Here is a 22,128-nt window from a genome sequence, read left to right on the forward strand (position 1 = left end):
CCTTTGGTTTTGTGTGCGTTGTGTATGAAGGTCGACTCATCTGTGTGTGTGTGTCTGCGTGGGTGAGGGTGGAGGCTTATGTACGTGTGTGAATCTGAATGTGCCTTCCTCCGGGGCTTCCCCTGCCTGCACAGGGCTCTGTCTGCAGGGCTGTGAGATTGGTGGATGGGAGGGTGTCGTAGATTGTATTTGGGTGAGGTGCAGACCAGAAGGGAGAAGCCTTTGGGGACACTTCAGATATACGTTTCCCCTTCTTTCTTTCTGCGTCCCTTCCTCCCACCCTTCCCTTGGACTTGGAGCTTCCGAGAGAGGAAGCAGCTTAGAAAATGTTTTTCCTTTACACACACACACACACACACACACACACACACACACACCAATATTTATTGTAATATCTTGCCTTGAAGATCAAAGGGAATGGAAATTATAGGAATAGAAACATATTTTATTATTATAAAATTCCACTTATCAACTTACATAGCAAAATAAGGAGTAATTATTTTATTTACAAAGATCTCTCCATTTACAAAATAATTCACTTTTAAATGTATTCCCCCCCCCCTTTAGAAGCATTTTTTTTCAGTTACCTCTAAAGATGTTTTTCAACATTCTTTTTTGTAAGATTTCAACATGCTTTTTTGTAAGATTTTTAAGTTAGGAACTCTACCTTTCCCCTTCTCCATATTGTCTTATGCTTGATGTTTTTTAATGGTATAGTTAGACTTTGTTCTGGTTACAATCAGCACCTGGTCAAAGGGACTTTCCAAATTCCTTGTTTCCAAACAAAAATGGAGAATTGTCCCTGAACCTTTTTATTTATATGATTTAGAGGCTTAAAGAAGAAAATTGTTTTGATGTGCACTTTCCTCTTTATGAGAGATTTGGTGCATTGTGTCATATTGATAGCTTGGATTTCTTTCTTCAAAAAATCCTTGTTCCTATTCTTTGACCTATTGCAGAATGGCTCTTAATCTTGGGAACTGAAATCAGTTCCTTCTACATGTTGCATATGAACCAGTCCTTAGAGAATTTTGCTACAAAGATGTTTTTCCTCAATTAAGTGTTTCCTTCTTGGTTTTAACTATATTTGATCTATTTGTGCAAAAGCATTTCAACTTTATAGAAGCATATTTTTTGTGATTCTCTCTGTTGCGTGTTTTGTCATAACCTGTTCTCTTACACATAGATATAAAAAGTGATTTGCTTCTTGTTCCTCTAATTTGCTCTTGATTGCCCTTTTACATCTAATTCATGTATGAATTTGTAACATAATTTGATCATTGGTGCGATAGTCATTGTTCCTACCAAATTTCTGGCAAATTGCTTTTTATACTATTTTATTAAATAGTCAGATAAAGGAGTACTTGACCTAGTCTTCTACCTGTTATTATATGTGTGTATATGCATATATGTATGTGTATATGTTTACATGTATGTATATATTTGTGTTTATGTATATATACATATTTGCATAAATACACACGTTTGTATGAAACAAAGTCCTTAAATATATCAAAATGATGTAAGAATAATTTGGTATTGATACAAGTATTTATGGGACCTATCCATTATTCTATTGATTACTTAAGGTAAATCAGAAAGGTTTTCAGTGGGGAATGGAGAAGAGAATTTTAGTACATTCAATTTTCTTAGATGTTTCCAACAGGTGACCATTCACCCTCCATAGACTGCCAATTTTCTGACTCTTGTGGAGCCCCTTCATCAACACCAACCGTTGTTTCACTGCTGCCAAGAATTCTGTAAATCTCATTATGTCTAATGGTACCATGAAAACTGAGCATATTCTTATTACAAATGGAATGGTTTTGATCATCAATTGTTAATAGTACTGTAACCCCAACATCTCCCTTTTTAATTTCATCCAGCATGGATATAATTTCATATTGATCTACTCATGACTCCTTATACTAGTTGGCTCTAAAGTTTAATGTCCACCTGCCAGCATTTCCTAATCAATCTAACCCCATCCAGTGACTGTCTCCAAGATTTACCACCATGGCTATTTTTGATGGCTTTTAGGATAGAGCGATGACCATCTTTGTCCTATATGTTGGCTATTTGGAGCATAATGATATCATTGCTAATCTTATCAAAGCATCGGAAGAAATCATCCAGGACAACTCCCAATCCCTCAAAGATCTATAAATATCCCTTGACTAGACATCTTGCCTTTATAGGGAGTCTCAACAATTCCCATCAAGCTGAGCTACAGCTGACCCATTTCTTAAGGACAGTTGCATGCTTGAACTTCATCAGAAGCTCCTTTCAAAGGGTTTGGGGACAAGCTTCTGGGGATCTATTGTCCTCTCTAGTGAAACTTTCCTAATTGTTATTTTGCTTTTGATATATAGCCTTTGCATTTTAATAAGATTTGTGTCTTCCAAACTTGCCTCAATCAGGTTTCACATGGCCTTGCAGGAGGGATATCAACGCATACCTCAGCCTCTGCAAGGGACATCTCACCTTTGGATGCTGCTTGGGTGCAATTCACATCCATCTCCACCCTTATCAGCTTGAAGCAGTTTTGTCAGATGAGACCTTCATCCCTTGCCCCAAATGAATTTGGGTCCCAGTTCTTTGAGAGGAAAATGATAAAGTCATAGCATCTGCCCCAGCCCAGTAATCCTGACACTTTCTCTCAGGAACTTAACTGGACCAAAAGGACCCTTTAGCTTTTCCATGTATATGGAGGTGCTGCCCCAGCCCCAGAATAAAAGGGTCTTTTATGTTTTTTCCATGCATACCATAATTCAATCACAGGGGCATTTCCCATGCATACCTTACCGGAAATTGTCCAACAATTTGCAGAATCTCTGAGGTCATCCAATTTTCCTGCTCTGTCCACTTCTCCTAATTTTTTTTTACTTACTTTTTCTTCTCTATATAAACCCTCATCTCACTCTGCTGGGTGGCCCCTCTCCCTTAGGGAGGAGGTTTGTAGGGTACATCACCCCTTAATCCAGTAAATGCCCAAATAAATGCCTTTGCTTGATTTGGAGATGGTTTGAGTGTGAATCTTTCAGGGACACTATCACAACCCAGGTCTCATCGTGGGTATTTAGGTGTAGCATTGTAAGAAAACAAAAGTCATTCTGGGAATCCCACACTAAACTGAAAGTTGAATAGAGTATTTTGCAGTTACCTTAACTAGGGACCAAGGTCAGAGGTCTGATACCTGATTTGGTAGAGCAGGCTCCTGTACTCTACTTGTATTTGTAGTGCTCTAGAAAATCCATGGTCACAGAAGCTGGCCAGGTGAGGCATTTAGGGAAACAATCCATGAGGAATTTAGAATAAAGGTAAAATTACATTGTATGTGATTTAGTGATCCAAGGTAGACATCCATGTTGCTGCTTGTGCCTAGGACACAAAATGGAGCCTGAGTTTCTAGAGAGACTCCCAAGTATAAAGGATCTTGTAGGTAAGAGTTTGATGTACTAGGACTCAAAAACCTGCATGTAAGTTCTACATTTCTTGGTTAGGGTGGTTCTCTGCCCCATAGGTATATGGGATGCTTGTGACTTTGGTGGTATTGTGAGAATGGGAATAGAAATAATGTTAATGGAACACTAGCTACTTCCTTTACATAAGCTGTTGCTCTGTGAAGCACACTGTGACTGGTTGGCTTCTCAGCCTACAGAGAAGGAGGATTTTGGGGACATGTTGTCTAGGAGTATCAGTAAAAGAGAACCCTCCCCTTAGGATCATGATCCAGGCTTCTAATGGGGCAGCTAGATTGAAGATTCAAAGATTCAAGGTGCTGAGACCTTGAGTAACAAGTCCTACAATTATTTAAATTGAGTGTTTTTGAAGTGTATGTGTATTGTATTGTAGGGTCACTTGAGGAGAGAAGTATGTGGGTATATAGAAGTAGGTTAACCATAACATTAGAATATTCAGAATGGATTAGATAAAATTACTGAAAATCATGTTTTTTAAAACCAATAAACATGTATTATATTTGCATTCTTGGAGCATTCATTGATTTTGATTGAAAGCAAAGAGTAAAAAAAAAAAAATGGATGTGAATTCATTTCAGTCCAATACCTTTTATTGTAGTTTGACAATCCCAGAAAGTAGTAGATCATTTTTAAAAATTTCAACCCAGCAACACATTTCTCAATTAGGCATAGCTCAAAATTTAGGTTAGAAATAATTTTTTAAAATGAAAATACCATGATAAATTTTAGACAGTTGTGGGTATGGCAATATATCTAGTCAACATAATGTGCTTCTATTTTATTTTTGATCTTAAATTTTCTAACTTGTAAATAAACATGATTGAAAAAGTGAAAAAAAATGAAAAATCAGATCAAAAGGGAAAAATTGAGAGTGAGAAAAAAAAACAAGCAAGGAAGCAACAACAAAAAGAAAATACTATGATGTGATCCACATTCAGTCTCCATGGCCCTCTATTTGGCTGTTGATCGCCCCTTTCATCACGAGTATATTAGAATTGCCTTGAATCACCTTATTATTACAAAGAACCTAGTGCATCATAGTTGGCCATCACATAATCTTGTTTTATCTGTTTACAATATTCTTTTGCTTGTGCTCACTTCATTTAGCATCAGTTCATGTAAGTCACTTCCAGGCTTTTCTGAAATCAGCGTCCTCATCATATCTTATAGAACAATAATTTTCCATTACATTAATATAACATAACTTATTCTTCCATTCCCTAACTGATCAGCATTCACAAGTGGGAATACGTAGGATTTCCACACTTTTCCCTAAAAGAGTCAAGAATTTTAAATATATTCTAGAATGCAAAGAATATCATAACTTATAAACAAAATAATTTAGCCACTAAGACAGTGTATAATCTCATAGGTGAAATCATGGATTTATATTGAAATGATGAATTTCCCATTATTCCTTTTTTTTCCCATTATTCCTGATGAAAAGCCTAGAGTTGCATAGAAACTTGGAAATGGAAACATAACATTCAATAGAAGACTGACAAAGTTTGCAAGTGAAAGTCTGTCTATATTCACTTCTATGACTATAGTCTCATTGATGAGCAACTCCCAAACATCATCATGCCAATATAGTGACCTCAGAGTAATAAAGTGGGAGGTGGACTCCAACAGAGGGAGACAGGTGAATTCTTCTGATCCAAAGGGAATTGATGGATCCTGGGGAGAAAGAGAAGATCACTGGAGAGGAAAGAAGAGTTGTCTTAATTGTTATGGAACCAGCCAATCCAACAAGCATTTATTAAGTGCCTGCTATGTATATGCCAGGTACTGTGATCAAGTACAAATTTTTTGTACTTTGAATTTGTCACCAGATAAAAATAAAAGCTGTCCTATATTGTTACATTTATTATCCTGATGGGTCACATGCAAGTTTAAAGGGTTTTACCCTTACTTTGTGGACAATTAAAAGCCAAATTCTGATGTCTGCTGGGGAAACCAGGGCTTCCTGATAAAAACTACTCTGGGAGGCCAAATTGTATTCTGGAAAGAACTTCAGCTTCTGTGGAGTCAGAGACCCTGGGTTCAAATGCTGCTTCTGAGGCTTAGTACATGTATGACTCTGAGGAATGACTTGTTGGACCTCCTTTTCTTCTCCCCGGCTAAAGGGGTACGTCAGTAAGGTCACAAGAGTGACTGATATGATGTTTGTTCCCTTCCTTGATGCATGTCTCATCGGAACAGCTGCTTGCTTTATAAGTTTTCTTATGCATACTGCTCTGCAGTCAGCATCTATATTTCCTTTTCTCTGACCCTGGTTCTGCCTTTCTCTACCTCTGCATCTCTAGATATATCTTTGTTCTCTGTCAATATGTACAATATACACAGTGCCTGTATGTACACATGTGGGTATGTCCTGATACTTTGTAGCCCCTGGTGATTTAGATCTGCTCCTACCTGATACTCTGAAGATGTCTCCCTCCTTCCTCCTTCCGAGGGATCATAATGAACTCCTGATAAAGAGGGAGCCTGAATGTCCTCAACTCAGGATTCCAAATATCCTTGGCCAAAACCAGTCACAATGTAAACTGTGACTGGAACCAATTACTGCTTCTGTGCTGGACACTAAAATTTACCTTTGCAAAGGATATATTTCACCAAAGATGGGCTGGCTGGCTTCATCTTGCTTTCCATTGGAAAAAGTATAAGAACCTCATTCAACTCTCTGCCTTTTAACAAGCCAGGGAAATATCATGGTTGGGCTTTTTGATACAGAGGTCTTCCATAACTGTTTATACTTTCACATTTACATTCATTAAATGACTCAACTAAATTATAATTTGCAGGGATTAAGCTAAAGCAGCTAGTAGCAATCACTCATACAGTGGCAGGGGGTGAGCTCTGCTGGAGTTATATATGATCATTTGCGTGCTACTTGGCATGAGAAGAATTCCTTTTTGCTTTTTTAATTCAGGTATTACTAAAGATCTGCTTTTGTCCCCCAAACACATAAGATTCTGTCAGAGATCAGATGGAGCAAAGAAAAGTTTGGCCTTACTTAGCTTTGAAAGATTAAACTTGTCTAGCTACTATAACAATAGATCTCAGTTCCAGTTCTTTACTGAGAAGATCTCTAGCATAAAGTGTGTGAATTTAGGCAAATACCCTTCCAGCAGTGATATTCATTATTCTAAAGACCCTCCTAGTTCTGTGTGTATGTTGAGGACTCTTCTAATGTGGTCAGTTTATATATAGTCACAGGTTCTCCTGGTGCGGTGACTTTCTGGATTGAAAGTCCCTTTCAGCTCTGACACTCTGTGATCTCTGAGAACCATGAGCTTGTTATGAAAGTGATAATATAATGCCCTGCCTCATTTCCCTCTTCTGCAGAATTAAGGAATTGCTTTTAGATGAAACATTTTAGGTTAGAGACAGAGGTTGGTCTCTGTACATAAAATGTCATTTCTACCTGTCTCTATTTTACCCCTGACCTCTTTGTATTGGAAGTAAAACTGAAATTACTAGAATCCTTTGTGTAACTAAAAAGCAGATTACTACAATGTCTATTACTAGAAGGTGTTAAGAGGAAAAGTTGGGGAAGGAAAAGATCTCTTCTTGAGCCCTTAGTACTAAAGTGGTGGGTACGTTACTGTCACCAGCCTGGGTCTTCTGAGATGCTCAGTGTCCATTTTTTATATTCTCCTTCTCTGCCAGAGCTCAGTCCTTTTATCTCTTTCTTGTTTTGATTGATCCAGTTCTAATACTTCCTGTCTCAGCTTACTTTGACTTTGATCCTTCTTTTCTATTTCCAAACAGAAGGAATTTCCATCTTTTTGTTAGGATGTCTCCTAGCTTTCCTACAGTTTCCAAAAGGCAAAATCAAATCCCTTAAGGCAGTGTTGTTGGTTGATTCCAAAAGACAGATAAACCTTTTTCTATTTTGGTTCTGATCGATTGATTGATTCACTTAATAGCTGATCTTGCCTAAGAAAGGTACTTGTTTGAAGGGGGTGGCATAATCAGGGAAGCTCCATATTTTTATATAAGAATTCTCCTAGCTCTAACAATGTATGACCAAAGACCTTTTCCCCAACCTAATCTTTTAAGACCAGCACTAGAGCTGAAAGGAATAAATGGGGCTTTCTTTAAAATATCTAAAACCATCATCGAGCATTTTCTATAATGGGGATAAGATCAGGAATGAAGCAAGGATGCCCATTATCATGACTGTTATTCAATATTGTACTAGATATGTTTACTCTAGCAATAAGAGAAGAAAAAGAAATTGAAGGAATTAGAATAGGCAATGAGGAAACAAAACTTTCATTCTGCAGATATTATATCTAGAATATCCTAAAGAACAAACTAAAAGCAAGGTGATATAATTAACAACTTTAGCAAAATTGCAGGATATAAAATAAACCCATGTAAACCATTAATATTTCTATATATAACCAGCAAAGCCCAGCAGCAAGAAAAAAAAATCCCATTGAAAATAATTGCAGATATTATAAAATACTTAGGCGTCTACCTGCCAGGACAAATTCAGGAAGTATATGAACAGAAAATACTTTTTTTACATAAATAAAGTCAGATTTAAGCAATTGGAACAATATCAAATGCATGTCATGGAAAGGTTAAGGCAATATAATAAAAATGCCAATTCTGCCTCAAATAATTTATACTGAAGTATCTATAGTTTTGTAATTAAGTGCCACGTCCAGTTAACCTACCAAAATTATTTTATAGAGGTAGAAAAAAGCATAACAAAATTTGTCTGGAAAAACACAAGTTCAAGAGTATTTATTAAAGAAATTAGTGGGGGAAAAAACTGACAAGGCAGTGAATCTTACCTAATCTTACCAGATCTCAAACTGTATTATAAAGTGGTAATCATCAAAACTATCTGGTACTAATTAAGGAATGGAGTAATAGTGAATCAATGGAATAGATTTAGGTACACAAGATACAGGAATAAGTAACCATAGTAATTCAGTGTTTGTTAAATGACAAGAACTCCCTAGTCTACAAAATCTTCTGGAAAAACTTTGAAAACTGTGACACAGTTTAGGTAGAACCTTATTACCTACACTGTATACCAACAGAAAGTTAAAATGGGTATATGATTTAGATATAAAAATTGGTACCATAAACTAATTAGGAAAGCCTGCTGTAGTTTAGCTGGCAGATCTGTAGAGAAGGGAAGAATTCAGGACCAAACAAGAGATAAAGAGCATTATATGATATAAAATGGGTTATTTTGATGAAAGTCAATGAAAAGGTTTTGACACAAACAAAATCAATACAAACATGATGAGAAGGAAAACAGAAAACTGGAAGACACTTTTTATGGAAAATATACCTACTAATAACATCCTCATTTCTCAAATATATAGAAAATGGAGTCAAATTTATAAGAATGTCATTCATCAGTGGATAAATGGTCAAAGGATAAGAACAGACTGCTTTCAGATGAAGATTTCTTTTTTTTTTTTAATTTTTATTTAATAATTACTTTATATTGACAGAATCCATGCCAGGGTAATTTTTTTTACAACATTATCCCTTGCACTCGTTTCTGTTCTGATATTTTTCCCCTCCCTCCTTCCAACCCCTCCCCTAGATGGCAAGCAGTCCTTTATATGTTGGATATGTTGCAGTATATCCTAGATACAATATATGTTTGCAGAACCGAACAGTTCTCTTGTTGCACAGGGAGAATTGGATTCAGAAGGTATAAATAACCCGGGAAGAAAAACAAAAATGCAGATAGTTCACATTTGTTTCCCAGTGTTCTTTCTTTGGGTGTAGCTGCTTTTGTCCGTCATTTATCAATTGAAACTCAGTTAGGTCTCTTTGTCAAAGAAATCCACTTCCATCAAAATATGTCCTCATACAATATCGTTGTCGAAGTGTATAATGATCTCCTGGTTCTGCTCATTTCACTTAGCATCAGTTCATGTAAGTTCGCGCCAGTCCTCTCTGTATTCATCCTGCTGGTCATTTCTTACAGAACAATAATATTCCATAACATTCATATACCACAATTTACCCAGCCATTCTCCAATTGATGGGCATCCATTCATTTTCCAGTTTCTAGCCACTACAAACAGGGCTGCTACAAACATTTTGGCACATACAGGTCCCTTTCTCTTCTTTGGGATATAAGCCCAATAGAAACACTGCTGGATCAAAGGGTATGCACAATTTGATAATTTTTGGGGCATAATTCCAGATTGCTCTCCAGAATGGCTGGATTCGTTCAAAACTCCACCAACAATGCATTAGTGTCCCAGTTTTCCCGCATCCCCTCCAACATTCATCATTATTTTTTCCTGTCATCTTAGCCAATCTGACAGGTGTGTAGTGGTATCTCAGAGTTGTCTTAATTTGCATTTCTCTGATCAATAATGATTTGGAACACTCTTTCATATGAGTGGTAATAGTTTCAATTTCATCCTCTGAAAATTGTCCGTTCATATCCTTTGACCATTTATCATTGGAGAATGGCTTGGTTTCTATAAATTTGAGTCAGTTCTCTATATATTTTGGAAATGAGGCCTTTATCAGAACCTTTAACTGTGAAGATGTTTTCCCAGTTTGTTGCTTCCCTTCTAATCTTGTTTGCATTAGTTTTGTTTGTACAAAGGCTTTTTAATTTGATGTAATCAAAATTTTCTATTTCGTGATCAGTAATGGTCTCTAGTTCATCTTTGGTCACAAATTTCTTTCTCCTCCACAAGTCTGAGAGATAAACTATCCTATGTTCCTCTAATTTATTTATAATCTCGTTCTTTATGCCTAGGTCATGGACCCATTTTGATCTTATCTTGGTATATGGTGTTAAGTCAGATGAAGATTTCAAAGCTATCTATAGTCATATAAAAATGCTCTAAATCATTATTGATTTGAGAAATTCTAATTCCAACAATTCTGAGGTGGCACCCCATACCCATTAGATTGGCAAATATGATAGAAAAGGAAAGCAATAAATACTATTGAGGGCATGTGGGTAGATTGTGACTCTAATGCATTGTTGGTGGAATTGTAAACTATTGCAACTATACTGGAGAGCAATTTGCAAATATGTCCAAAAGGCAATTGTACTTTGCATATATTTGATGTAGCAATTCCATTAATAGATCTGTGTCCCAAAGAGATAAAAAAGACAAGGGGTAGGGAAAGGACCTACTTGTAAAAAAAATTATTACAATAGCTTTTTGTGATAGCAAATTGGACATTAATGGTATGGAATTGATTAACAGTGACCTAGTTAGGATATATAGTGTAATGGATTACAATTATGCTATAAAAATTATATCTAGGCACATTTCAGAAAAACCCATACAGATTTATATGAACTGTTGCGTAGTAAAGTAAGCAAAGCCAAGAGAATATAATATACATCAACAACAAGATTGTAGGATAATTAACTTTGAATAATTTAGCTCTTTACAGCAACAGAGTTACAAATGTATCATGAGGAAAAATGCTATCCACATTCAGAGAAAAAACTGATAGGTTCTGAATACAGATTATAGCATATTACTTTGATGTTCTTATTTTTTTTGAGTGAGTAGAAGTTCTTTTTACAACATGACTAATATTGTAATATATTTTACATGATTGCACATATAGAACCTGGTTTACCAGCTTAAAGAAGGGTAAAGAGAAGGAAGGAGAAAATTTTAAACTCCATAGATTTTTTTTTTAATGTAAGTTTTATTTGTCTTTCCCTTATTTGAAAAAAACAAAATTTTACTTAAATATACTATTGGGCCATAAAGAATAACAAAAGTGCAGTTTCAGAGAAACCTGAGAAGACTGGTATTAAGTGAAAAGAACAGAAGTAGAGAACTATTTATACAATAATTGATGGGCATGCCCTCAATATCCAATTATTTGCCCTGAGAAGAGAGCTGTTATTAATACATATAGTTTTACATATATGTCCTTTTCCTTTTTTTTTTTTTTGGTTTGGGATTAATGCCTGGTAGTGGTATCATTAGATCAATGGATATTCATGATTTTATAACCCTTTGGATATAGTTTGTTTCTTTTGATCATTTATCATTGGGGGAATAGCTCTTATCTCTTTTTTTAAAAAAATAAATTTGACTCAGTTACTTAAGCATTTGAGAAATGAGTCCTTCATCAGGAAAATTTGCTTCAATTTTTTTTTATCAATTACTATTACTAACTGTATCCCCACCTGTTTATTCTGTTCTCTTCTTCCTTTCACCCTGATCCTCCTCAAAAGTGTTTTCCTACTTATTACCATGTCCCCTAATATGCTTTCTCTTTTATCACCTTCTCCCCTTGTTGAATCCTCTTCCCCTCCTATTTTCCTGCATTTTTATACTTATATTGTGTGTGTGTTATTTTCTCTTTGAGCCAGTTATGAGGAGAATAAAATTCATTCTCTCCCTTTTCTTTCCTCCTCTTCCCCTCCATTGTAAAAGCTGTTTCCCACCTCTTTCAGGGGAGATAATTCCATCTCTTTCGTCCCCATTTTTCTAGTACATTCCTCTCTCATCCATTCATTTTATTTTTTTTTTAGATGGCATCCCTTCACATTAAACTCACAACTGTTCCCTCTGTATATATATATATATATATTCCTTCTAACTGCCATAATAATGAGAAAGACCTAATGAATAACAAATATCATCCTCCCATATAGGTGTGCAATCAGATAAATCTTATTAAGTCCCCTATGATATCTCTTTCTGATTATCTCCTTATGCTTCTCCTGAGTCTTATATTTGAAAATCAAAATTTCTATTCAGCTCTGGCCATTTCATTGCAAATACTTGAAAATCCTCCATTTCATTGAATCTCCACTTTTCCTCCAGACAAATAAAACTAATTTTTTTCTGGGTAGGTGATTCTTGGTTGTAATCTCACTCCATTGCTCTGTGGAATCATATTCCAAGCCCTCTGATCTTTTCATGTAGAAACTGCTAAATCATATGTAACTGTAATTGTGGCTCCACTATACTTGAATTGATCTTTTTGGATGCTTGTAGTATTTTCTCTTTGACCTGGGAGTTCCAGAATTTGGCTGTAATATTCTTGGGAGTTTTAATCTTGGGATCTTTTTCAGGTGGTGATTGGTGGATTCTTTCAATTTCTAATTTACCCTCTGGTTCTAGAATATCATCACCATTTTCCTTGACAATTTCTTGAAAGATGATGTTCAGGTTATTTTATTTTATTTGATCATGGCTTTCAAATAGACCAATCATTTTTAAAATTATCTCTCATGGAAAAAAGGTGTAAAAGGGGATGGCTGTTTGAGGGATGGCTGTTGATTAGGAGCAAAACAATGGGGAGGAAGGAAAGGAGGAAAGGAAAAAGTATAAACTGAGGAAAATAAGATGGCAGGAAATACAGAGTTAGTAGTTTTAACTGTAAATGTGAATAAAACGTAAACAGATAGCAGACTGGATTAAAAACCAGAATCCTACAATATGTTGTTTACAAGAAACCATTTAAAGCAGAGTGATGTGTTTAGAGTAAAGATAAAAGGCTGAAGAAGAATCTATTTTACTTCAACTGAAGTAAAAAAAAAAAAAAAAAGCAAGGATAGCAATCCTGATCTCAGATCAAATCAAAGCAAAAATAAATATAATGAAAAGAGATAAGGAAGGAAACAACATTTTGCTAAAGAGTACCCCAGGTAATGAAGAAAAATCAATACTAAATATATGTTTACATAAGCATATGTTTACACCAAGTTGTATAACATCCATACTGGTGAGGGATCTCAACCTTGCTCTCTCAGAACTAGATAAATCCAACCATAAAGAAGAAAGAAGTTGAGGGAGTAAATAGAATTTTAGAAAAGTTAGGTATGATTAACCTTTAGAGAAAAAATGAAGGGAGACAGAAAGGAATATACTTTTTTGTCCGGAGTACATGGAACCTACACAAAAATTGACCATGTATTAAGGCATAAAAATTATGAAATCAAATGTAGAAAGGCAGAAATAGTTAATGTGTCTTTTTCAGAGTATTAATAATAAAAATAACATGTAATAAATGACCAGAGAAAAATAGACCAAAAATTAGTTGGAAATTAAATAATGTAATCCTAAGGAATGAGGGGGTGATACAATAAACAAAATAGATAATTTCATCTAAGAGAATGATAATAATGAGACAAAATTCCAAAATTTATGGTATGCAGCCAACACAGGTCTTAGGGCAAGTTTTATATCTTTAGATGCTTACTTGCATAAAACAAGAATGAGAAGATCAGTTAATTGGTCTTGCAACTAAAAAAAGCTATAAAAAGAACAAATTAAAAACACTAATCAAATGTGAGATTTGGAATTCGGAAATAAAAAGATATTAATAAAATTGAAAGTAAGAAAACTATTGAACTAATAAACAAAATTAAGAGTTGGTTTAAAAAAACACAAAAAATATAGATAAACCTTTAGTTAATTTGATTAGAAAAAGGAAAGAAGAAAGTCAAATTGTTAGTATCAAAAATGAAAAGGGAGAACTTTCCACCAATGAAGAGAAAATTAGAGCAATAATTAGGCATTATTTTGCCCAACTGTATGCTTATAAATCTGATAATCCAAGTGAAATTGATGAAGTAATACAAAAATATAGATTGCTAGATTAACAGAGGAGGAAATAAATTACTTAAATATTCCCAATTTAGGAAAAGAAATTGAAGAAACTATTAATCAACTCCCTAAGAAAAAGTCTCCAGGGTCAGATAAATTTACATGTGAATTCTACCAACATTTAGAGAAAAATTAATTCCAATACTATGCAAGCTATTTGGAAAAATAGGGAAAGAAGGAGTCCTACTAAATTCCTTTAATGACACAGATATGATGCTGATACCTAAACTAGGTAAGGTCAAAAGAGAGAAAGAAAATTATAGACCAATTTTTCTAGTGAATATTGAGGGGAAAATCTTAAATAAAATATTAGCAAAGAGATTTCAGCAAATTATCTTCAGGATAATACAAGTAAGATTTATATCAGGAATACAGGGCTGGTTCAATATTAGGAAAAACTATTAGCATAATTGATTATATCCATAACCAAATGATCCAGTTTCCTAATAGAAATCATGATTGTTTCAGTAGATGCAGAAAAAGTATTTGACAAAATCCAATAGGTATTCCTATTACAAACACCAGAGAGAATAGGAATAAATGAAGTTTTCGTTAAAATGATCAGTAGCATCTATTTAAACCATCAGCAAGCATCATATATATAATGGGGATAAACTAGAACTTTTTCCAATAAGATCAGGGGTGAAACAAGGTTGTCCACTATCACCATTACTATTCAATATTGGATTAGAAATGTTAGCTTTAAAAATAAGAGAAGAAAAAGAGATTAAAGAAATTTGAGTAGGTAATGACGAAATCAAATTATCACTTCTTGCAAATGATATGATAGTATACTTAGAGAACCCTAGAGAATTAACTAAAAACTATGAGCACAGATTCTCTTTATCTATTTGTAAGGTACCTGTAATCATGATTCTAGGCACATAGTAAGCACTTAATCAGTGCTTTTCATGCATTCCATTCTTCCTTTCTTCATTCATTTACTTTTCAATTATACAGCTACTGTTTTGAGCCTTGTGAGCCTGTGTGCTTGTCAGGAAAACTGATACAGCTGGTGGAGGTGGGAATGGATTGTCAAATGCTGAAAGTCACATAATACCCAGAGGTGTGAGAGAATAGGTCAAATAAATGAATGGTCTTTAAAGGTATCTGTGTACTTCATTGTAAGAGGCAACTACTGACCAAATAGCATTTGTCTGTTTCCTTCTTTTGTCACAGGGCAAACTCAGCAGAAACTGGTCTTCAGAGGACACAGGGACCAAGTCCCCAGCTACAAGGCAGATCAAGAGAGTAAGGTCTCCTAGAGGGCACAGTGATGTAAGTGACTCAGATATTTTGTGTGTGTGTGTGTGTGTGTGTGTGTGAGTGTGTGTGTGTGTGTGTTTGTGTGTGTTTGTCCAAAGCTCCATGCCATATCTGCTTTAGCTAGGAAGAATTCAGGTTGCATTGATACAAGAATGTAACAGAGACTGAAGTAGATAACAGAGGGACAGTCTTGGAGCCAGGAAGATCTGAGTCCATGTGTTCCCTACTGGGTTGGCCATGTGACCATAAGCAAGTCATTCACCCTTCTGTGTCCCAGGAAACTCCCCAATTGTTGGCTGATTGATATGAGTAGCAGACTTCTCCAAGCTGGAGTGCCCCCACACTAGAGAAATCACAGGACTGGAGAAACTAACCCATGTAGATGAAACACCAGTGATAGTACTAGGTGATGGAGCAAAAAGGAATACCCTTTCAATCAAGTAGTATTGGTGATTTTTAGGATAATTGTAGGAGTGTAGGATTAAGCTTCCTTCTTTATGAAACTTTAGACCTCACAACTAAGCTAAATTAACAAAGATGCTCTTATGTCCGGGATGCCTATGGATTTAGTGACTAGATTGATTGATAAGATGGGAATCCTGAAAATAAAAGCTGAGATTAAGAACATTTTTAAAATCAAACTAATAATTAAAATTAGGTGTTGGTTTTATGAAAATATTAATAAAGCAGACTAAGTACTTGTTAATCTGATAAACAAAAACAAATAAGAAAACCAAATTACCAGTCTAAAAAACAAAAGGATGAATATTTAATCACTGAAAATGAAATTAAAGCAATATTGAGGAGTTGCTTTGCCCAATCATATGCTAACAAAAGTGACACTCTATAAGAAATGAATGAATACTTATGTATTCCCATGTTGCCCATGTTGACATAAGGCAAAACAGAAAACTTAGGTAATCCCATCTTGTTTTTTCATTAGAACTTTTTTTTATTTTCAAAAAATATGCATAGACAGTTTTCAACATTCACCCTTGAGAAACATTGTAAAAACCATATCTTAAAAAAAGAAACTGAACAAAGTGTAAATGAGTTTCCTAAGAAAAAATTCCCCAACCAGAGAGATTTGAAAGTCAATTCTATTAAACACTGACAAAATATTTCATCTCAAGATTATATACACTATTTAAAACAACAGGTAAAAGAGTTCTATCAAATTCCTTTTATGGCACAAATATGGTTTGATACCTACACAAGGGTATGGGAATACACAGAAATTGATACATGCATGGTGAAACTGTGAAATGACACATCCATTTTGGAAAGTAATTTGGAATTATGCAAAGAAAGTATCAAGGATATCCAAAGCCTTTAATACAAAGACTCCACTAACAACCCAAGAAACAATCAGTAAGAAAAAAGCATCCTTATGCTCCATTTATAACAACAATTTTTTCTGAGAGATATGAATTAGAAACAAAGTTCATCACTTAGGGAGTGGTTAAACAAACAATGGAACATTTATGTCATGGAATAGCACTACCGAGATGTAAGTAATGATATATATGATGAGCATAGAGAAGTATAGAAATATCTTTTTGAAGTGAAGCAAAGCGAATTAAGCAGAGCCAAGAAAAGAGTATATATACAGGGTAACTGACAATTTAAATGAGAATAATGACACAGCAAAAATAATTAAAAGTACTTGTTAAAAATGTTAAAGATCAAGTGTGACTGAGAAGGAGCCATGAGAAGACACCATCACTCTAATGCATCTAGGAGGTGAGTGGTCCACAGGAGTTGCATACTACACACCTTTTCTTAAATGCGCCTCTCAGTTTTGCTTCCCTTCCTTTTCTTCTGTAAAACAAGAAATACTTTTTGTCACATGGCATGGCACTCAACATTGGGGAGAAGAAGGGATACATGGGATACCATATTGATGTAAGAAAAAGGAAACATTAGTAACATTAAAAAAAAATAAGTGAAGAAACTCAATGATAAAAATAGAGTGGAAAAGAAAGAAAAGGGTTTGAGTTAGTGATTATCAGTAGCAGATCTCAAATTATACAACAAATCAATGACTATGAAAACTGTTTATTTTCTGTTTACGCCTATCTAACTTTTCTTGACCTCATCTTGGGTTTTATTGGCAAAAATACTAGAGTGGTTTGCCATTTCCTTCTGTAGTTCATTTGACAGATGAGGAACTGAGGCAAACAGGGTTATGTGACTTGTTTAGGCTATAGAGCTAGGCGGTATTTGAGGCCAGATTTGATCTGAGCAAGATAAGTCTTCCTGATTTCAGGTCCAGTGGGACACCTTGCTTCCCAGAAAACAATAGGAACTTGTTAAAAGTCAAAAGCTTGGTCAATGGAAAAAATAAGGTATGCTATGTACAGAAGCAAACAAATAAAATAACACTGAGTTTAATGCATCTCAACACAGCAGTGGATGGAAGGCACACTATTTGATTTTTTTAAAAAGCAGATGGGATAAGGGAAAAGCCATTTCCCAGAATTCTGATAGCACATCAGCACCTCACACTACCTATCAAATTAAACTACAATATGGAAATTAAATGGGAAAGGGAAAAGAATAGCAAATCAAAAGAGTAAGAAGGAAATTACTTTTCAAATTTCTGGATAGGGGAAGAGTTCATGAGGATCGCAGAAAATAAAATGGACAGTTTGGCTTCTATGAAGTCAAATCATTTTTGCACAAACAGATCAAATGCAGCTAAAAAGAGAATGGTAATACTTAAAAGGGGGGGAAAACATCTTTGCAATGGAGTTCTCTAAGTACTGTTACATCTTTAAGATATAGAAGCTAGCAATTCCAATATACAAGATTAAGAGCCATTCCCCAATAGCACACAAAGCACACAAAAGGGAAATTTTTAGAGGAAGAAATCCAAGCAATAAAGAGCTCTAAGACAAAATGCACCTAACCCATCCTAATGAGAGAAATGCACATTAATTCAATTCTCTCCTCTCAGATGTAAATCAGAGAAATTTACAGGTTCAGGGATAGTCCCAGTTTCTTGGTTTACAACAAGCTACATGGAAACACCACATCCAGCAGGTACTGGGTGAAATCAGGACAAAAAAAAATTTTTGTTTGTTTGTTTAAAAACTTTATTTTATTTATTTTTTTAATAGGTTTTTATTTACAAATTATATGTATGGGTAATTTTACAGCATTGACAATTGCCAAACCTTTTGTTCCAATTTTTCCCCTCCTTCCCCCCACCCCTTCCCCTAGATGGCAGGATGACCAGTAGATGTTAAATATATTAAAGTATAAATTAGATACACAATAAGTATACATGACCAAACCGTTACTTTGCTGTACAAAAAGAATCGGACTCTGAAATATTGTACAATTAGCCTGTGAAGGAAATCCAAAATGCAGACAGGCAAAAATATAGGGATTGGGAATTCAATGTAATGGTTCTTAGTCATCTCCCAGAGTTCTTTCTCTGGGTGTAGCTGGTTCAGTTCATTACTGCTCCATTGGAATTGATTTGGTTCATCTCATTGCTGAAGAGGGCCATATCCATTAGAATTTATCATCATATAGTATTGTTGTAGAAGTATATAATGATCTCCTGGTCCTGCTCATTTCACTCAGCATCAGTTCATGTAAGTCTCTCCAGGCCTTTCTGAAATCATCCTGTTGGTCATTTCTTATCGAACAATAACAATCCATAACATTCATATACCACAATTTATTCAGCCATTCTCCAAGTGATGGGCATCTACTCAGCTTCCAGTTTCTGGCCACTACAAACAGGGCTGCCAAAAACATTTTGGCACATACAGGTCCTTTTCCCTTCTTTATGATCTCTTTGGGGTATAAGCCCAGTAGTCACAGTGCTGGATCAAAGGTTATGCACAGTTTGATAACTTTTTGAGCATCATTCCAAATCAGGACTAAAATTAAATATACCATTCCATTAAAGGACACCAAACAAAATGGAAGTGGGGGCAGGGGAAAGTTCCTGGATGAACTCCTCTATCCCTAGCCCCAAGGCCAAGTGAAGAACCAGAGAAAGGGGGATTTAGGATGTGGGGCACCAAAAGATGGTAGGTACCAAAAGTTGGGGTTCAGTTATGTGAAGAATTCATGATGACCATTCTCTTTGGCAAAGATAGATTTGTTTAGGGGAATGGATTATAGACCAAATGAAGGGATTCAATAGACACTGGGAATCATAAATATGACATAGAGAGAGAGAACATATGAAAGACAAGTTCCTCAGTAAAACTCACAATTACCCAGTAGAAAGGGAGCATCTCATGAGGTTGGGGCATGCCTCCAGCTGGCAGGCCAAATCCTGAAAGGGACTCAGCACTCCAAAAGAGCTAATTAGCTGCAAGGAGAAATGGGGATAAGAAGCATAGGAGTTAGGGGAGATTCCATGTGGCATGAGGGAAGGGGAAAGGCACCACAAGGTAGAATGCTATGGTAGACTGACCCAAAGAAAGGTAGCAGCAAAGTGATGGGCCATAAGTTGTTTTAGAGGTAACTTTTATCCTCAGGATCTTGACATAACCTGGATTTCTGACTGGATTACCTTTAGAGGTTGGGACCAAAGGAACTAAACTGATCTCCATTACAAGAATTTTCTTCCTGCTTGCCCAAGGGATTGATTTTTATCAATTCCTTTGCTAAGTGTGTAGGATTAATTGAGTGAAGACCTTCTCATGGGAATATGGCCTAATTATGACTTGAGGTTTTTATAATAGCAAGCTGAGTTATAACTGTAGGTGTTCCATTGTCTTGACTTAAACTGTTTCCCACAATGTCTTAATTAGCATTTTTGGTAATTCTTTTAAAGGTGGTGATGGCTTTAAATTCTCTTATCCAATGATATCTGCTTGTACAGGAGTTCTCTAGGGAAATTTAAATTAAGAGCTTATTATTATTGACTTGTATTCTTTTGTTTCTGAGATAGATTTCCAGGTTTAGGGTGTAAGCATGGACACCCCCAAACAATGAAGAAAAGGACAAGGCGAGGGGGGAGGGGCTTCTGTTCTATTTAATCTTGCATTTTGAAGTTTGTTTTGCATCCTTTTACTGACAAACACCTTGTCAGATGAGAGATGCCCTTTCTCACGAGATCTTAATAAATCCCTTTTTGTTTTTTCTTACTGAGAGTCTCTGATTGTTTTTGTAGTTGTTACTGTCCTACTACACCTAACATTGAAGATCTCGTCATCCCTGCTGGTCTCCATTGACCCCAACCCACCCCAAGACCACCCAAGTCCCCGCCCTCCGGAAAAAGTGGGCAGATAGAAGCAGGTATACACAGGTGCACACGTGTACACAGACACCTGTACACTCACAGACACGCATGATTCCACCTGCATACACAAAACATGCATAAAAAAAGGTACTAATACTGTCAGAGATACACTCACACATCCCCTTGGGAACTAACAGAAGCCAGTTTGAGTTGGGGGAGGTCCAGGAGAAGACTGAAGAGGGGATAGAATAGGGGGATAGGAACAGTTCATAGGGGCAGGAAAAAGGAGGGGGGCTTACTCATCCAGAATGAGGATGGGAAGAGTATGATGGGGGAGGGGAAAAGCAGGGGGTTGGGGGCAGGTTAGATCTCTAGCTCCACACAATTTCTCCTCTAGACTCCTCTTTTTCCTCTTCTTGCCTCCCCAGCCCCTGTCCCTCTGCTCCCTCTTCCTCTAACTTACCCTCCAACAACCAGGATGGAACATTGTCTTGAATAGGAGGGACAGGTTCAGTGATGTCACAGTAGGAGCATGGCTAGTCTCCGCCCAGAGCAGAAGGAGAAGGGAGAAGAGAGGGCAGGGGGCTCGGTGAGGTCAGACCAAGAGAAGTTAGGAGCGCCCCACCCCATCTCAATCTTTTCTCTCAGTTGCTGTCTGGCAGCCTGGTGAGGGTAGGAGGCCGCAGTGCATTTTCCACTTGGAGGTGGGTCGGGGGCTGGGCAGGGTTCCAGGTTCCCAAGGGCAGGCTGCTGGGGCTGGGGCTGGGCATTGCATGGGGGAGGGTGGAGAAAGGGGGTTGTCCTGGGTTCCCCCTAAGGGCACAGTCCAGTAGCTGCTGCAGCAGCCGCAGCACCAGAATGGAACTTAGATCCCTGACAACTCCCAAAGCAGAGGTGGAGATCTGGGGGAGGGGTGGCTCCCAACCTCCTTTCCCCAGGCAGGAGGACAAAGAGATGAGAAGGGGTCAGAAGGGACATGGGGATATCCTGGCAGGCACATGTCTGTCCCTGGCCAAGCCTGGGCTGGAGGAAACTGGAGGCAATTGCTGCTGGCCACCGTCCCTCTCCAATGAAGGACAGTTGAGGCACAAGACTGGGGATTCTTCCAGGCTCCAGGATGTTTCTGTACCCAGGAGGAGCATCACCCAGGGGACCCAGAGCACCTGAGGGGACCCAGACATCCAGCCAGGAGCATCTGGAGTCTGAGAAGTAGGCATCTTTATTAGGCAACTGCAGGAATAGAGACTGGACACCTGAGGGATGTGGGGGAGTCCCAGAGAAGGGAAATCCCTCCATTGACACACCTTCACTGCATGCAATTTGTACTCTCAGAACCTTGCCTAGAACCTATGGATTCTAGGTGACTCAGTCCCCTCAATAAAGACAGGCAGTAGGTGGTGGAGGATCCAGGGTCAACCCAAAGACTGTTCTCCCTTGTCACCCCTGCCTCAAGAAGCTGGAAAGACCAATGATCATGCTTTGATACTTGGCTGAGAGAGGCAGCCTTGTCAGAGGCTCACCAGCAGGTGAGTACAAGGAAATGGGTAAGCAACTAAGGCCAGAGGCC

General features: G+C 36.8%; 1 protein-coding gene and 1 pseudogene across 1 annotated transcript in view; both read left to right on the top strand.

Moving 5' to 3' along the window:
• The window catches only part of LOC127542777 (synaptonemal complex central element protein 1-like), a gene marked incomplete at its 5' end in the record, with an annotated part of 96,545 nt that extends 75,526 nt beyond the window's left edge, over positions 1-21,019 (top strand). Inside the window, 2 exon segments of the mRNA XM_051968592.1 lie at positions 20,493-20,599; positions 20,990-21,019. Of these exon segments, the coding sequence (XP_051824552.1) occupies positions 20,493-20,599; positions 20,990-21,019 (137 nt within the window).
• LOC127542976 (ubiquitin-conjugating enzyme E2 K-like) overlaps positions 1-22,128 on the top strand; it is a 43,656-nt pseudogene that overhangs the window by 11,394 nt on the left and 10,134 nt on the right.

This window comes from Antechinus flavipes, chromosome X (assembly GCF_016432865.1).
Source record: "Antechinus flavipes isolate AdamAnt ecotype Samford, QLD, Australia chromosome X, AdamAnt_v2, whole genome shotgun sequence".
NCBI classification, from domain to species: domain Eukaryota; kingdom Metazoa; phylum Chordata; class Mammalia; order Dasyuromorphia; family Dasyuridae; genus Antechinus; species Antechinus flavipes.